At 53.0% G+C, this 18514-nt stretch overlaps 1 protein-coding gene across 2 annotated transcripts in view; it reads right to left on the bottom strand.

Annotated features, from left to right (window-relative positions):
* Positions 1-18514, bottom strand: part of PABPC1 (poly(A) binding protein cytoplasmic 1) — a 503278-nt gene that overhangs the window by 171568 nt on the left and 313196 nt on the right. For both annotated transcript variants that reach the window (XM_069621444.1, XM_069621445.1), the window contains exon 9: positions 8707-8979. In XM_069621444.1, the coding sequence (XP_069477545.1) occupies positions 8707-8979 (273 nt within the window). The remainder of the gene's footprint in view (positions 1-8706; positions 8980-18514) is intronic.

The following is an 18514-nucleotide window of genomic DNA, read 5'->3' on the forward strand; positions in this document are numbered from 1 at the left end:
AGTGTGTTCTTCAGTGGCCTCGATGACAGGGCGTTGCATGATGTACAAGCTTGCCAACCATGATCTGGGCCAAGGCAACGTAGGCCGAAGGGCCTGAAGTTGGGAAGAGCCCGTCGCAGGATGGACACCTGCTGAACCCTGTGGAAGTCTACATGCGCCGGGGAAGAGCGTGACGCTTGGAGGACCCAGTACCTGAATGATGAAAGACAAAAAAGACAAAAGAGAAGAAGTATCCGCGCGTGGAATTACATGGCTGAAGCCAATCCCAGGAGCACTGGTGAATTCGGCCTGTTCCCGTCGATGTAGAAAAGGGGACTGAGGTGTGGCGCCGGAGGGCAGAGTCAGGGCAGCGCATGCTCCCAGGACTGCACACTGCGCGCCTCTTAAGGGGAAGGTGGTTTTTTTTCTGGTGAAAAAGGTTCCATCTCCCGTCCCTTGCAAGGGACGCCCATGCAGTATGGAGGAAAGGGGACGGGACGTAAGAGCATGTATGGCGGAGCAAACCCCCCCCCCCCCCCAGTCGCCCAATTCCTCCTATAAGTAGTTCCCTCCCTAACCCCAGGCGTCCTTACACCCATGTTTATTATCTAGAACGTGACCCACACTATACTAAATTCTCTATCAAAGAAGGCCTAAAGGCAATTGCCTTATTCGGCTAATCTTACCCAGGGACTACCTAGGCTGGGCTTAAAGTATAGTTAAGGCTCCCGGATTAATGTTATTTATTTTGCTGCCATTTCCGTCTATATTTATCCATAATAATTTTGACCTTTTTCCTGTATTTATCCACATTTTTTGTCATTAAGATAATTTGCAACAAGTATTTTTCCTCATTTATTCGAATAAAAAAAGTGCATTTAAGGAACAAGTTACTTACCTGTAACTGTTGTTCTCCAGCATGGGTCTGGCATGGATTCACATGCTCATGAATATTCCCCGTCGTCAGGCTGGGAATCCTCGGTAAAGAAAAATCAGTGTCAGTTTCGTTTATCTGTCTTTCGTAGTAGTAACCAATCACTGATCTCTGCGTCATACTGACCACAGCCAGACTGCCATCTCCCTAAGCCCTGCCTCTGGCAGCCATCTTCAGATTTGGTAGCACGTGAAGTGGCAGTATGACCAAGTGAAGAGCCGCAGAGGGGTAGGCGGGAGGGTTCGCATGTGAATCCATGCCAGACCCATGCTGGAGAACAACAGTTACAGGTAAGTAACTTGTTCCTTCTCCAGCATGGGGTCTGGCATGGATTCACATGCTCATGAATAAAAGAATACATAGCAGTACACACATGCACAACCACGGGAGGTGGCAAAGGCTCAACATTAAGCATTACATCGAAAACTCAACATTAAGCAATTGTTACCTCCTCACCAGGCTCACCTTAGGCGAACAGGTTGCGCAGCACTGCTTGGCCGACCCTGGACTCCTCCCTGGAATCCCGATCGACGCAGTAGAATTTCGTGAACGTGTGCGTCGACCTCCACGTAGCAGCCCTGCAGATGTCCAGCAAGGGCACACCAGATAGGAACGCCGTGGTAGCTGCGATCGCTCCGGTGGAATGGGCTCTCGGACGGCCAAGCAGCGGTCGGTTTGCCAACCGATGACAGTACATGATACAGCCGGAGAGCCATCTGGAAATGGAAGCCTTCGAGAGAGCCTTCCCCTGATTGACAGGTCCAAAGTTCACAAAAAGTTGTGACATCTTCCGAAAACACTTCGTGCGGTCCACGTAGAACTTCAGCGCTCTAGCCACATCCAGCGAGTGCAAAGTCCTTTCAGCCGGCGACGAAGGCAACGGGAAGAAAACAGGCAACACCAAGGGTTCGTTGAGGTGGAAGTCCGACGGCACCTTGGGCATGAACGAGGGGTGCGTCCTGAGGACTACCCTCGTGTCGTGAAAAGTCAAGTACGGGGGCTTGCAGGAAAGGGCCTGGATCTCTCCCACCCTTCGTGCGGAGGTGATGGCCACAAGAAACGCTGTTTTCCACGACAAGAACTTCAACGGAGCTGAGTGCAGAGGCTCGAACGGAGGTCCCATGAGCTTGGTCAGCACCACGTTGAGCTCCCACACCGGGGCTGGAGCCTTCACCGGCGGGAACGATCTGAACAGTCCCTTCATGAATTCTTTCACCAGACGATGAGACCACAAAGACGTCCGTCCCGTGGTTCTGGTGTATCGGGAGATCGCAGCAAGATGAATCTTGATGGAAGCGTGCGCCAGTCCAGCCTTGGCCAGCGTCAGCAGGTACGGCAGTACTTGAGGAGCCGTAATCCGTAGAGGGTTAATCTTCTGTGCGTGGCACCAGACAGAGAACCTCTTCCATTTGTGTCCGTAGCATTTAAGAGTTGAGGACGCCCTGGCCTTTGCAAGAACCTCTCTGCAGTCGGCCGGTATGTCGTATCCTCCAAACTCTAATGCTGCAGGAGCCAGGCCTGCAAGTTCAGCGACTTCGGGTCGTGATGGAGGATGGCGCCTCCTTCCCTGGAGAGAAGATCCGCGTCCACTGGCAGCTTGATTGACGGGGACGCTGACAAGTCCAGAAGGTCCAGGAACCATATCTGCCTCGGCCGCGCAGGTGCGACGAGGATCATCCTGCACCGTGACCTCTTGAGCTGGTTGATGAGCCGGATCAGCAGCGGCAATGGAGGGAACGCATATAGGAACAGGCCCTCCCAGGGGAACGAGAAAGCATCGCCCATGCTCCTCGGCTGGGGAAACCTGCTGGCAAACCTCCGGCACTTGGAGTTCGTCGCCGTCGCAAACAGATCGATCTGGGGTGTGCCCCACAGTCGGAAGAGGCGGTCCACTAGATCCTGTCGTAGTTCCCACTCGTGGCACGAGTGCAGCTCTTTGCTGAGCGAGTCGGCGATGGTGTTTTTTATCCCTGCCAGATGAAACGGCACCAGAAACAACCCTTGGGGACGGCCCAATGCCACAGATCCTGAGCCTCCTTGGACAGGGCTGGGGATCTGGTACCGCCCTGCTTCCTGATGTAGAACATGGTGGTGGTGTTGTCGGTGAAGATCCTCACCACCTTGCCCTTGAGGGACGGAAGAAAGGACCTGAGGGCCCAAAACACTGCACGGAGTTCCAGGACGTTGATATGGAGGGACTTCTCCGTTGGCAGCCAAAGGCCCCTCGCGTGCAGATTTTTGGTGTGCGCTCCCCACCCTGGTGGCCCTGGGTCTGGAAGTCCATGCGCGCAGTCAGATGCGCGCGGGTGCCCCACCACCGGATCGCTCGTCGGAAGCTCTCGTCGAGTGTGATCCTGTCCTCGAAGCTGCCCGTCTGGATCCAGCGAGCGTCCAGGAACTCCTGTAACGGGCACATCACAGGCGGATGAGATAAATGCAAGAAGACATCATTCCGAGGAGGGACTTGATGGACCTCACACTGGCCGCGTCCGCAACCAGCATCCGCTGCACCTTGCCCAAGATGGCCCTCGTCCTTTCCTCCGACGGAGAGGCCAGAAGCGCCACTGTGTCGAGCTTCGCTCCCAGAAACAGTGCGTCTTGCGCGGGCACCAGGTGGGACTTGGCGTAGTTTATGGAGAATCCCAGGTCCGTGAGTAGTTGGACGGTCCTCGCTATGTGCTCCGCGGCGAGCTCCTTTGTCTTTGCTCGGATGAGCCAGTCGTCCAGGTAGGGGTAGACGTGGATCCCCTCCAGCCGCGCCGTCACCGGTGCGAGGCACTTGGTGAACACCCTGGGTGCCGACCTCAATCCGAAGGGAAGGGCTCTGAACTGGTAGCGACTCCCTTGGACCACGAATCTTAGAAACTTTCGGTGTCCCTTTAGGATGGGGATATGGAAGTAGGCATCCTCCAAATCCAACGACGACAGGAAATCGTCGTCCTCCAGTTGACCCAGGACGTACTGGAGGGTGACCATCCGGAACTTCTGTGCCTTGATGAATTTGTTCAGTCGTCGTAGGTCCAGGATGGGACGCCATCCTCCCGTCTTCTTCTTCACGAGGAAGTATCTTGAGTAAACTCCGGAGCCCCGAAGCCTCTTTGAGACGAGCTCGATGGCGCCTTTCTTGAGCATCGCTTTTACCTCCAAGAGAAGTTGAGGGACGTGATGTTCCTTCCTGGCCACGGGGGGGGGGGGGGGGGAAGCGCAGGCACTTCAGAAACTCGAGGGTGTGACCCTGGGCCCGGGCGTCCAGCACCCAACGGTCGGTGGAGATGGACTCTCACACGCTGACGAAGCTCGCCAGTCGGCCTCCCACTGGGGTGCTTCGGTGGGGGCCCGACCCCCACGGCCGGTTCAGTCCTGCTTCGGCGGGGTCCGCCCGACTTGCCTCGTCCCCTGTAGGCTTCCTGTGACGATGAACGGGCCGCTTGACGATAGGTGGAAAATCCGCCGCCGGAACCTTTGGAGGCACCCTGCTTGCCTCCGCCGCTCCGAAAGGGCGGCCGTCGTTGCTGGAGAACAGCAAGAGCCCGGGCCGTCTCCGTGTCCGTCTTGATGGCTTGTAGGGAATCGTCCACTGTTTTCCCAAACAGGTTGCTCCCGTCGAACGGCATGTCCAAGACTCTGGTCTGCACGTCCTGACGGAAGTCAGTTGCCTTGAGCCATCCACGCCGCCTAAGGCACACGCCGTTGCCCAACTGGCGAAATCCAGTGTCAGCGATGTCCGTCGCTATCGTAATGGCGTGGTCCGACGCCACTGCTTCCTGCAAGATCTCTAGGGCCTCCGCCCTCTTGTCGTCTGGTAAGAAGTCCAGCAGGGGGGCGATTTTGTACCACAACTTCCTGTCGTAGCGGGCTACGATAGCCAAGGCGTTGGCAGCCTTAATCGTCGTCGCTGCCAATGAGATGACTCTGCGTCCCATCGTGTCCAATTTCTTTCCCTCGCCGTCCGGCGGGGAGGTTGACGTAGAGGCCTCTCCCCCCCCCCGCTTTCTTCCTGGCCGCCGCGGAGACGACCGAGTCCGGGGTCGGCTGTGCCCGAAGGCACAAGGGGGCCGGGTCCGGGACACCGGTACTACTTCTTGTACCGATCCCTTCTCGCAGGCGTTGTGGATGGGTTCTTGAGGAGGGCGAGACCCTCATCCCAGATATCATCCAGTAGAGGTACAGCGAGGACCGTCTTCTTGGTCTTGCGCCGTTGATAAAGGAAACCTACCTTCCTTCCTTCTCCTCTTCCGGGCAGAGGTGGAAAAGCTCGGATGCCCTGGCTATCATGGCATGAAACGATCCAATCTCGTCGGGCGGGGAAGCCCGGGGAGGAGGCGACGACGGGAGATCCTCGTCGTCTGTGCCTGTCGCAGCCGTGTCAGTCCCCGTATCATCCCCACGGGTCGTGGACGGGGAGGAGGGCTGAGCAGGGCGCGATGGTTGAAAAGGAGGTGGAGGATGAATCCTTCTTCTCTTAGGAGGAGGGCTCCCAGAAGGGCCTGGCTCCGGGTCCCCCGTCGGGAGAGATTCCTCCGTTGGTGGTAACGGCAATCTCGTCCTTATCTCCGAGCATAAGGACTGTATAGCCAACAAAATGGCCGCCGAGTTGTCTTGCGGCACTGGTTGAGGGAATTCCGACGGCGCGGTCAGGAGCCCCGTCGACGTTCTCGACGTCTCCTACGTCGGGGTCCCTCCCGACGGGCTGGTGGTCTTCCACGCCAACGCCGTGGCTTAAGACTTCGATCAGCTCCTCAGAGGTTGAGTCCGAATCCACGACGACCTCCTGCCCCCCCTTTTTCTTCTCCGTCGGAGGTTTCACGGGGGTCCTGTCGATGGGCATGAAAGAGGACTCCCTCTGCGGTGGCAGGGAGACTCTGGGCCCCGAGGTCACCACCACTGGTGTAGCCTCCACAGGCTGAGCCAGGGCCGCCGCGACTGTCTCGATAGAGGCCTTGGCCGGGTGGATCAAGGCTTTCACCACCTTAGGTGCGCTCACCGCCTTTTCCTTGGGAGGAGGGTCACCGCCTCGCCCCCCCTCCGATGGGGCCTTCGAGCTCGACCAGGGTCTCTCCAGGAGCTTCGCCGGGTGCTCGGCCTTCCTCTTACCCGAGCCATAGCATTGGCTCGTGGTTGATGGCGCCGGGGAGGATGCGCCCTGCCTGGCGCCCGTAGAGCCTGACCGTTCGGCGCCCCCGGTGCCAGCGGACTCGCTGTGCTTGGCCTTCTGTTGGACCCCCGTCGCCGGGGCACCCTCAAAGGTCTTAGAAGACCGCTCGGACTTCTTCTCGCCTGACGGGCTCTTCCCTTCCAGCCAGTTGGCGAGACGCAGATGGTGGTCATTCATGGTCCGCTCCGACATATTGCCGCAAAACGCACGGTCCTTCTCCACGTGCGTCTTGTCCTCATGCAGGCAGTAGAGGCAAAGGGAGTGTTCGTCCTCCTTAAAGACATTCTGAAGCTGGCATCCAGGGCAGACCCTGAACAGCTTTCCGGGCGTCGAGCTTCCCTTCTCCTAGGCCATGATCGAGATGGGCCTGAGAAACTTCTGGAGTCCTCCTAAAGTGTGCCTCGACAAAATCTTTACCCTTGAGGGGCGTAGAAGAATCCGACACGGGTCCCCGTTGATCGGATAAAGAGACGGTGGAGCTTGAGGCTCTTGACCGAAAAAGAGAAAATTTTCCCAAGAAAAAGCGCGAAAAAAGCACTAAAGCTCGAGAGCAATAGCACGAGGATCCCAACACTTGAACGTGCGGTAAAAATCTGAAGATGGCTGCCAGAGGCGGGGCCTTAGTGAGATGGCAGTCATTGGCTGTGGTCAGTATGACGCAGAGATCAGTGATTGGTTACTACTACGAAAGACAGATCAGAAATGAAACCGATACTGATTTTTCTTTACCGAGGAATCCCAGCCTGACGACAGGGAATATTCATGAGCATGTGAATCCATGCCAGACCCCATGCTGGAGAAGTACATATGCGGGCATATAGAAAAGTAATATTAGCTCATTTTGTTCCATAATGGTTGCTCCTGTAACTGCTGCTGCCTTAATATATATGCAGTCAAGCAATTTGAAGAACTTTAATACTATTTGTATACAACTTTTACACTCTCCATGCTGCCAATCTGGGACTGGCCTGCGATATACGAGCGACAGACAGAACCAGACAGAAAGACGTTTTTCTGTTTTTTTCCCCCCATTTTTAAAATAAACAGACAGAAAGCAGATTGATTTTTGTCTGTATAAAGTGTTAAAACTGGAAGCCTTAATTATAGTTAAGGTTAGTTGTAAAGGGATTGTAGGGTTGTACCTCAGACACTGGAGTCTCATCTGTCATTTTCCTCTCCAAACCTGATCTTGCTCTCGTTATCGCTCACTGCTATTCTTTCCTCCTGCCTCTCTCCTTACAACTCCACCCCACCTTCTCTACTGGTACATCTCCTGAAGTTTGGCAATGTATCATACTCTATTGCATATGAGGGCGGGGCACTGTCGCTGCACCTAGACATTTAAGGTGGGAATTGTATCGCACTAGGTGACTAGAAGGTCCTGGGGATGGGCCATTTATCATCCACAAAGAGGGTGGTTCGTGTACTGCACTTAAAATCGTATGCGAGACCAAGTACTGCTATTGGCACATAATTGGACTACAGGGGGTAAACCATGTTGAATTTATAGCTAACACATTAATTCCTCAAGCACTCCGCACCTTCAGAATTTAGCCGAAAGCACAGCCTCACTCCCACACACATCTGCTTTCACATCCAACTCAAACACTTTTGCACAACACCCATATCATAAGAATGCAGCTACCTTTCCGACAAACACGGTAGCTACACACCACTGTATCCTCGCACACACCCACCCAACTCAGCTTCTAGTATGCCTCGTTCCACCCATCCACATGCTATTCAAACATGGGTAGCTAGCAGGGTCTTGGCCTCCTCTCTCAACCTTAATGGGTGAAATGCACACAAGCATAATAGCACCTCCCAATTTGCCATACTTTTGGACTTTGGTCCCTCCAAGGGCGTTCAACCACCAGAGTGGTGGGACCATAAGTATGGTGAAAGGTGCTATATTAATGACGAAAAATGAAAGATTTATTTTTCTAGCGTGTTTTTGGGCCCATCATATAGTATTTTTGTACTTACCTGTCTAAATAGAATCATTGTGTATGCCACTGTGTGGACTTATTGTGGACCCCCTGACCCCACTCGCCTCTCCTGAGACTTAGCCTTGACCATTCTCCATGCTTACCTTGATTAGGTTTGGCTAAGCTCCAGAGTTCCCCTGTGGCCTTCCGAAATCATCCACCAGGCCAGGTCTGAGAAATGCATCTTCTCGCTCACACACTTGTCTTCACAGTGCTGACAAACTCCCACGGAATTCCAAATACACCAAAGTGTCTCTGCTACTGCCGCCACATTTAGCCATGCACAGGACCAGATCAGAGTATTTGCAGCTTGTAAGGATCAACACAACAGGATTCACATATGACTTCCATGCTATTCCAGTAGCTACACTCTGTCCACCCTTCTTGCAAGGCCACACACAGAAAAGTCACCAAATTGTACGTGTGCACTATAAAATAGATCTTTCGTTATGCACCAGAAACATCTAAGCTTACACCACATGCAGGGCCAGTTTCCGTGCAATCTGCAGACAACAGCAAAGCAACCTTGCACTGCTCTCTGCTCCTAACTAATCCAATTTTTTCAAGTCCCAAAAAGGTTAGGAAAAGAAAATGAAAATAGCAGCACTTGCACTATATGAAAGCAAATAGATGCTTTAATTTGTTCCTACCTGTGGGATAGCTGCCATGAAGTAACCAGATGGTGGTGCAGCCTGGTAAGGAGTGATCACAGGGTTGGGCACAGCCCTTACGCTGGCCATACGCTGCATGTACTGGTTAGTGAGATGGGCTTGTCTTTCTTCTTTGCGCTGGGCTAGAGCCACATACAACGGCTTGGTGGCGACAATTCTTCCATTCATTTCTGTAACCGCTTTGGTGGCTTCTTCAGGGGACGAGAAGCATACAAACCCAAATCCTTTACTACGGCCACCTTCCATCATCACCTGAGAGAAAACGTGCTTTGAAGTTAAAATCAAACAATCTGGCACACAAAAGGTTACAATTTAAAGAGAAAATCAAAGTAAATTAAAATTAGTTATTTCAATAGACTGTTTAAAAATCAGCAAGATTACTCATAGTAAAATTATATTCCAATGCAGCATAGGTGACCATCACAGTGAAATAGCAGCTGACATTTTTTCTAAACAATTATATTCTCAAACTCTAAAAATAGACAGTTGCGTATTTAAAATGTGCTTAATACCCAGAGGTTTCTGAGCGCGGATCGAACCTGTGTTGCTTTGTGTCTTCTTTCCAAGGCGAGCACGTTGCTGCTGAGCATCCAGGGACATAAGCATACAGGCTACTGTACACCAAGTGGTTAGTCCCTTTTCCACAATACTTGTAGTTATGCAAAAATTGCTGTAGTAACACTGAAACTACACTTACCAGCTTGGTATTCGGTAACCCACCTTTTGGTATAGGTCTATACTACACAAGTTGGTAGTGTGACTGAGCAGCAAGGCCTATCCCCAAAAGAGTAAATGTGAGCTGTAGCAATCAAATTCGCAAATACAAGTAGCCAAGTAACACTTACACTCAAGGTTTCAGTTATAAATATTTACTTAACATCCCTTTTTAAATAAGCGTTCTTTAAAAAGGGCAAGATATGTAATAATCAAATATACTTTAACATACTTTTCCAGACTCCTCATAAGTTTAGTGGATACTCTTTAGAGATGCTTTTTACACACTTCCTACACCCGGAGGTGACTTCATTCACAAGGACAGTAAGTAACAAGTTACTTACCTGTAACTGTTCTCCAGCATGGATTCAAATGCTCATGAATATCATCAGGCTGGGAATCCTCAAAGAAAAAAAATCAGTTTCAGTTTCTTTTCTGAACTGTCTTTCTCCTAACAACCAATCACTGGTATCTGGGTCATATTGCCCCCGCCAATGACTGCCCTCTACCTAAGCCCCTCCTCTGGCAGCCATCTTTAGATTTGGTAGCACGTAAAGTGGCAGTAGGACCAAGAGAAGAGCTGCAGAGGGGTAGGCGGGAGGGTTTGCATGTGAATCCATGCCAGACTCATGCTGGAGAACAGTTACAGGTAAGTAACTTGTTCCTTCTCCACCATGGGGTCTGGCATAGATTCACATGCTCATGAATAAAGAATACATAGCAGTACACACATGCACAACCACGGGAGGTGGCAAGGCTCAACAGTAAGTATTTCAACATCTCAAAATTAAGCATCTCTTACCTCCTCACCAGGCTCACCTTCAAGCGAACAGGTTGCGCAGCACTGCTTGGCCGACTCTGGAATCCTCCCTGGAATCATGGTCGACGCAGTAGTCTCGTGAAGGCTCCACGTAGCAGCCCTGCAGATGTCCAGCAGGGGCACACCAGACAGGAATGCCGTAGTTGCAGCGATCGCTCGGACGGCCAGGCAACGGTCGGTTTGCCAACCGGTGATAATGGGTGATGCAGCCGGAGAGCCACCTGGAAATGGAAGCCTTGGAGAAGGCATTGCCTTGGTTCACAGGGCCAAAGTTCACAAACAGCTGTGAAGTCTTCCGAAAACTTTGTGCGGTCCACGTAGAACTTCAGCGCTCTAGCCACATCCAGCGAGTGCAAAGTCCTCTCAGCCGGCGACAAAGGCGACGGGAAGAAAACAGGTAACACCAAGATGAAAGTCAGACGGCACCTTGGGCATGAAGGAGGGATGCGTCCGTAGCACTACCCTCATCTCGTGAAATGAGAAGTACGGAGGTTTACAAGAGGGCCTGGATCTCTCCCACTCGTGCAGAGGTGAAGGCCACAAGAAACGCTGTCTTCCACGTTAAGAATTTCAGTGGCGCCGAATACATAGGCTCGAATGGTGGACCCATGAGCCTAGTCAGTACCACATTGAGCTCCCAAGCCGGAGCATTCACAGGCGGGAACAAACGGAAAAGTCCTTTGATGAACTCCTTGATCAGGCGGCGTGACCACAGCGACAACCGTCCCAGAGTTCTGGTGTAGCGGGAGATGGCCGTCAGATGAACCTTGATGGAAGCATGTGCCAGTCCTGCTTTGGCCAGCGACAGCAAATACGGCAGCACCTGAGGAGCCGTAATCCGTAGAGGGTCTATCTTCGGTGCACAGCACCAGACAGCGAACCTCTTCCACTTATGTCCGTAGCATTTCCGTGTAGACAAAGCCCTGGCAAGTACCTCCTTGCAGTCCGCCGGGATCTCGTATCCTCCAAACTCTAGCGCTGCAGGAGCCAGGCCTGCAAGTTCACCGACCCTGGGTCGGGATGCAGGATCACGTCTCCTCCTCTGGCGAGAAGATCTTGCACCACCGGAAGCTTGACTGGAGGGGACGCTGACCGGTCCGGATACCATATCTGTCTCTGCAACGAGGATCATCCTGCACCGGGACCGTCTGAGTTGATTGATGAGTCGAAGAAGCAATGGCAACCGGGGGAGGGGGGACGCATAGAGAAACAGGCCATCCGAGGGGAATGAGAACGTGTCCCCCATGTTCCCCGGCTGGGGAAACCTGCCGACGAACCTCTGGCACTTGGTGTTCATCGCTGTCGCAAATAGATCGATGTGGGGATTGCCCCATCGTCAGAACAGAAGATCCACTTGGTCCTGCCGAAGCTCGCACCCGTGGCACGAGCGCAGCTCCCTGCTGAGGGAATCAGCGATTTTCTTCACGCCTGCCATTGCCCAGCGGACGAGCAACATCCCCTGGGCAACGGCCCAGTGCCATAGGTCTTGCACCTCTCTGGAGTGCTGGGGATCTGGTGCTCCCCCCCCGCTTCCGGATGTAGAATATTGTGGTGGTGTTGTCCGTGAAGACCCATATCATCTTGCCCTTCAGGGACGGAAGGAAAGACTTGAGGGCGTAAAACACTGCCTGCAGCTCCAGTACGTTTATATGCAACGACTTCTCCTCTGGTAGCCGCAGGCCGCTTGCGTAGAGAATGCCGGTGTGCGCGCCCCATCCCTCCAGGGAGGGGTCCGTCGTGACAGTCTCCTGATGAGGTGGGCTCAGACTTCCAGACCGCCCGAAAGATGCGCACACCCCACCACCTTATTGCTCGACGGAAATTCTCGTCAAGAGAGATCTTGTCCTCGAAGCTTACCGATACCTGGATCCAACAGGCGTCAAAGAACTCTTGCAGCGGCCACATTCGCACAAGGTATATGCATGACATGCCGAGAAGGGACTTGATGGACCTCACCCTTGTGATCTTCAGTGTCAACAGCCGCTGCACTTTGCCCAGGATGGCCGCTATCCTCTCCTCCAACGGGGACGCCAGGCATGACACTGTCAAGCCGAGACCCCAGAAACAGTGCGCCTTGCGATGGCACGAAGCAAGGCTGGATAGTTCACCAAGAACCCCAGCTCCGACAGCAGCTGGACAGTTTCCGCTGTGTGCACAACGACAATCTCCCTCGAGTTTGCTCAGATGAGCCAGTCGTCCACGTAGGGGTAAACGTGGATCCCTCGTAGACGCAGCTGCGCCGCAACTGGTGCCAGGCACTTGGTGAAAACCCTTGGCACCGACTTCAATCTGAAGGGAAGGGCCTTGAACTGATAGTGTTGCACTTGAAACACAAAGCGCAGAAACTTGCAGTGCCACTTGTGGATGTTAATGTTAAAGGATATTTGTACCACGCACCATCACCACCGGAGTGGTCCCATGGGGCTCTGAAAATGTGGCTGTGTAAGTAGGCATCCTCCAAGTCCAGCGACGATAGGAAATCCCCTTCTCCCAGCTGTCCTAGCATGTGTTGAAGGGTGACCATCCGAAACCTCTGGGATTAGATGTACTTGATCAGATGGCAGAGGTCCAGGGTGGGCCTCCAACCGCTCATCTTCTTGACGAGGAAGTAGCAAGAGTAAACTCCGGAGCCCCAAAGCCTCTTTGGAACAAGCTCTTTAGCACCTTTCTTCACCATGGCCCGCACCTCCAGCAGAAGCTGAGGGACGTGGTTTTCCTGTCGGACCACGGGTACTATGAGAGGACACTTTCGTTGAAATTCCAGGGTGTGTCCGTGGGCCAGAGCATCCACCACCCAACAGTCTGTGGAGATGGACTTCTACACGCTGATGAAGTTCGCCAGCCGGCCTCCCACCGGGGTCACAGCCGGTTCAATCTTGCTTTGCCGTAGGGGCGCCGCCGCCTTGGGGCACTTGGTGGTGACGGAGACCTCCACCGGACTTGCTGCGGCCCCTGTAGGCCTTCAGGGCTGAAGAGCGGGAAGGTTGACGGTAAAACGAGCTTCCGCCGAAGCCCTTGAAGGAAACTTGGGACTTTCCTCTGGAGGTCCGAATGGACGGCCGTCGCTGTTGCAGCGTGCCCAAGGAACGATCGTATCTGACTTGATGGTCTTTCCGAACAAATTATCCCTGTCGAAGGGCATGTCCAAAACCCTTGACTGCACCTCCAGGCGAAAGTTGGTGTCCTTCAACCATCGCTGACGAAGGCAAACGCTGTTGCCCATTTGGCAGAATCCTTTATCAGCAATGTCTGATGGCATGGTCCGAGGTCACCTCGCCCTCCTGCAGGGTCTCCAAAGCTTCCGCTCCCTTGTCCTCGGTAAGGAAGTCCAGGAGGGGAGCAATCTTAAACCAGAGCTCCCTGACGTAGCGTGCCACGATGGCGAGGGCGTTGGCTGCCTTGATGGTCGGCGCCCCCTATGTGATGACTTGTCATCCCATGGCGTCCAACTTCTTCCCCTGGCTGTCCGGGGCGAGGAGGTCGTTGACACGGAAAAGCCAGTAGATTTCTTCCTCGCCGCTGCCGAAACCACTGAATCCAGGGAAGGCTGGGACCTCAAACACTTGGGTGCAGAGTACGGCACCCTGTACTTCTTTTCGTACCGGTCCCTCGTCACCAGGGCCGAGGACGGGTTCTTCATAAGGGACAGCCCCTCGTCCCAAATGTCATCCAACTGAGGGATCGCCAGCACTGTCTTCCTCTTTGCCTCGCAGCGTCGGTACAGGAAACCCTCTTTCTTCTTTTCCTCGGGGGTCAGTTTAAACAGGTCCGAGGCCCTAGAGATCATGGCATGGAACAAGCCTATCTCGTCGGGCGGTGAGGCTCTGGGCGGCGGAGACGGGAGGTCTGCTAACCCGCCGTCGTCATCCGTGCCCGTGGTCGCCGTGTCCAGGTCCGTATCCTCCCTCGGTGGCGACGGGTGACAAGGCGATGGAGGGTAAACTCTCCTCTTCTTGGTAGGGGGCGCACCTGAATCTCAGAACACAAGGTGTGGAATGCCTGGAGAATGTCCACCGAAATGTCCGCTGGGGGTTGAGGTGGTTGCTGAGGTGGCGGGGGTGGGATCGACGGAGGCAGCGGTGTAGGGTTCTCCAACTCCTCCACAGCCTGCTCCTCCTCTTCGGTCTCGTCGCCACTCTCGATGTCTTCCTCGTGTTAGTGAGAATTCGCAAAAATGTGCCAATGCCCTTCACCTTAGAGACCCCCAGCAACTTTGCTGTATTTGGAGGACTTGATTTTTTTTACCTGAGAGAGGGTGGCCCTTTTTCCCCACTCTCTCGTGTGTTTTGAAATTAGTTTTATTCTTGTGTTTTCTTTGGTTATGGAGTTGTAGACAACTCCATAGGCATCATCTTTTCATTTGTGTCACAGCACCCTCAGGGCAGTGGCACAGGGAAACCTCAACTGGCTTTCCCAAGGTTTAAATACCTTCGCTAGGATAAACTACTGTTTCCCAAAGTAAGTAAAGTGAAATTGACTTTACTAGTCTTTTTAAATTCCTAGACCCAGCACACCGTATCTTATGTGAGTGCTGGAGGGGTTACTTAGTATCCCTGTTTCTAGATACTCATGCAGCAACCTAATGCAACCCTTCTCTCAGAATGGCTGGTGGCAGTGATTTTACAACAAACTACCATGATTGTTCCTGATTGAACACACTGGTAGCCATGTTTTTCAAGATAGCGCCTGAGCCTCCTCTGTATAAGCAGGTCTCGTCTTTTTTCGCCAGTTATTTGTGGAAAGGTCCTTCAAGAGTTTTGCTCTGCACGCCAAACCTAGTTTGGTTCCTTTGTTCATTTGCCTTTGGTGGGCTTCAGGAGTGAAGACCACCTCTGGCGCCCGAGTGACTGGGGTGGACAGGAAGAGAGGGAGGTGCCCGAAACTCCCTGTGCTTAGTCTCCTAGGAGACTCTGTGGTGATTGGCTGGCTGACTGTCCGGCAAGGACAGCCACCCTGTTGGGTAAGTGACAGCTAGCCTTGAATGAATGGCAGAGAACTGAATAAAAGGTGAGTCTCTTGGCTTGGAAGGCAGAGTCAACCACTGTAACTAAAGAACCGAAGACAAGCGTGAAGAGGACGGCTGCTGCAACTCCTGGACCGTTGGTTTGCCTGGTGAAGCCCTGCTGCAGGCCCGAATCGCCAAGTTTATTTCGACAGAGAAGCCCTGCAAGGACGACTTCTCCCTTTGAGTTGGTGGGACCAATCAACTCGAAACTAAGTCACCTGGATACCAATCTCGGAACTGGTTTTATTTTCCTCAGAGTGCTGCAGGAAACCGAATAACCAGGGAGAGTGACACCAGCTGGTGTGCTTGACTACAGCTACCAGAATTGAAGATTTGCCAGTTGCCAGCTTTTTGAGCAATCTCAGTTCAGGAGTCACCCGGCATCCTCCTTGTCCCCATGACTGAGGCCCAGGAACAGCGAGATCTGCAGGAACTGCCAGGAACAAAGGTCATCAGCTGCATCTTTTTCTTAATTTGTTAAGGTACTGTAAAACCAGACGGAGTAATTACCTCTAGCTGTGAAAGTGCTTGAAACTTTCCCAACTCACCATCCTAATCAGCTTGTGACCCAACATATGATTATTCTTGCTACAAACTATTCCTAAGAACTTTTGCAGAGAGTTTTCCATTTATCTACCAGAACTGCTTTATCCTATCCAAGACTTTAGCCCATTGACTTTGGCCTACCCTTTTGAATTGAATTGACTCTTCTGGTGAACTCAATATTTGCACTGTCTAAGAATAACTAACCTTTCATGTTCTAATAATCTTTGCCTTTTACTTCGCTTGAAAAGTATTTCTGAAATAGTGTTGAAGTGTATTTGTATGATATATAATTGCTTCCTTCTTATGAATGTTTTATAACTGACAAATATTTATTAAAGAAACCTTGAGTGTAAGTTTATTTGAACACTTGCGATTGTAGACCGATGTGTAACATCATTACAGCACACATTCCCCTCTTCAGATAAGCCTGGCTGCTCAGCTCCACTACCAAAACTGTGTAGTACAGACTTATACCAAAGGTTGGTTTTGCTTACACCTGTAGTACAAGTTGTGTGCAGTGGTCCCAAAGGGTACTGCATACAAACATTTCCCAACACCTTGTCGGGATCCTTCCCGTAGGACTGCCTACTCCTCAGAGGAGATGTCCATGCCCCGCAGGACTACCGTGCCCCACCACCTTCCTCCTCTGCGACCAGGGGAGACTGTTTCGGGGAGATGATGGGAATCGCCTTCTCCGATGTCTTCTCTATGGGTTGAAAAGAGGATTCCTCCTGGCAGGCAGGGAAACTCGCCTTGGGGGTCACACCCTGCGCACCCACGTCCGCAGCCTTCGCTAGGAATGCCACCACGCCTTCAATGGAAGGCTTCGCCGGGTGAATATGGGCCTGCACGACCTTGGTCGATCTAATGGCCTTCACCTTGAGGGGAGGGTCAGCGCCTCGCTCCCCCTTGACCTTCTCCAACTGGCCCGTCCAGGACTTCTCCAGAAGCTTACCCGCGTGGTCCGACTTACTCTTCTTCGCCGAACCGGAGTGTTGGTTCGTGGTTGAAGGTGCTGGGGGGATACTGAGCTCGACCTGGCCGCTGGGGGGCCTGTCGCAATGGCGCTACTGGTGCCCGTGGACTCTCGGTGCTTAGCCTTATGTTGGGCCGCCGGAGCGCCCTCAAAGGTCTTAGAAGACCGCTCAGTTTTCTTGTGGCTGGGGGAGGCATGCTGCTGGGACTCACCTGTAGAAGCCACTCGGTGAGATGCCTGCGCCGATCATTCATGGTGAGGGGGACCATCTCCTTGCAAAACACAGTCTTCTTCCACGTTCGCTTGGTCCGAACGTAGGCAATAGAGGCACAGGGAAGGAACAAGTTACTTACCTGTAACTGTTGTTCTCCAGCATGGGTCTGGCATGGATTCACATGCTCATAAATATTCCCCGTCGTCAGGCTGGGAATCCTCGGTAAAGAAAAAACCAGTATCAGTTTCGTTTCTGATCTGTCTTTCGTAGTAATAACCAATCACTGGTCTCTGCGTCATACTGACCACAGCCAATGACTGCCCTCTACCTAAGCACCGCCTCTGGCAGCCATCTTCAGATTTGGAAGCACGTGAAGTGGCAGTATGACCAAGTGAAGAGCCGCAGAGGGGTAGGCGGGAGGGTTCGCATGTGAATCCATGCCAGACCCATGCTGGAGAACAACAGTTACATGTAAGTAACTTGTTCCTTCTCCAGCATGGGGTCTGGCATGGATTCACATGCTCATGAATAAAGAATACATAGCAGTACACACATGCACAACCACGGGAGGTGGCAAAGGCTCAACATTAAGCATCACATCAACTCAACATTAAGCATCTTACCTCCTCACCAGGCTCACCTCAGGCGAACAGATTGCGCAGCACTGCTTGGCCGACCCTGGACTCCTCCCTGGAATCCCGGTCGACGCAGTAGAATTTCGTGAAGGTGTGCGTCGACCTCCACGTAGCAGCCCTGCATATGTCCAGCAGGGGCACACCAGATAGGAACGCCGTGGTAGCTGCGATCGCTCTGGTGGAATGGGCTCTCGGACGGCCAGGCAGCGGTCGGTTTGCCAACCGGTGACAGCACATGATACAGCCGGAGAGCCATCTGGAGATGGAAGCCTTCGAGAGAGCCTTCCCCTGATTGACAGGTCCAAAGTTCACAAAGAGTTGTGACGTCTTCCGAAAACTCTTCGTGCGGTCCACGTAGAACTTCAGCGCTCTAGCTACATCCAGCGAGTGCAAAGTCCTCTCAGCCAGCGACGAAGGCGACGGGAAGAACACAGGTAACACCAAGGGTTCGTTGAGATGGAAGTCCGACGGTACCTTGGGCATGAAGGAGGGGTGCGTCCTGAGCACTACCCTCGTGTCGTGGAAAGTCAAGTACGGGGCCTTGCAGGAAAGGGCCTGGATCTCTCCCACTCGTCGTGCGGAGGTGATGGCCACAAGAAAAGCTGTTTTCCACGATAGAAACTTCAACGGGGCCGAGTGCAGAGGCTCGAACGGAGGTCCCATGAGCTTGGTCAGCACCACGTTGAGCTCCCACGCCGGGGCCGGAGCCTTCACCGGCGGGAACGATCTGAACAGTCCCTTCATGAACTCTTTCACCAGACGATGAGACCACAAGGACGTCCGCCCCGTGGTTCTGGTGTATCGGGAGATCGCAGCAAGATGAATCTTGATGGACGCGTGTGCCAGACCAGCTTTGGCCAGCGTCAGCAGGTACGGC

Source organism: Ambystoma mexicanum, chromosome 5q (genome assembly GCF_040938575.1).
Source record: "Ambystoma mexicanum isolate Mex_15411 chromosome 5q, UKY_AmexF1_1, whole genome shotgun sequence".
NCBI classification, from domain to species: Eukaryota; Metazoa; Chordata; class Amphibia; order Caudata; family Ambystomatidae; genus Ambystoma; species Ambystoma mexicanum.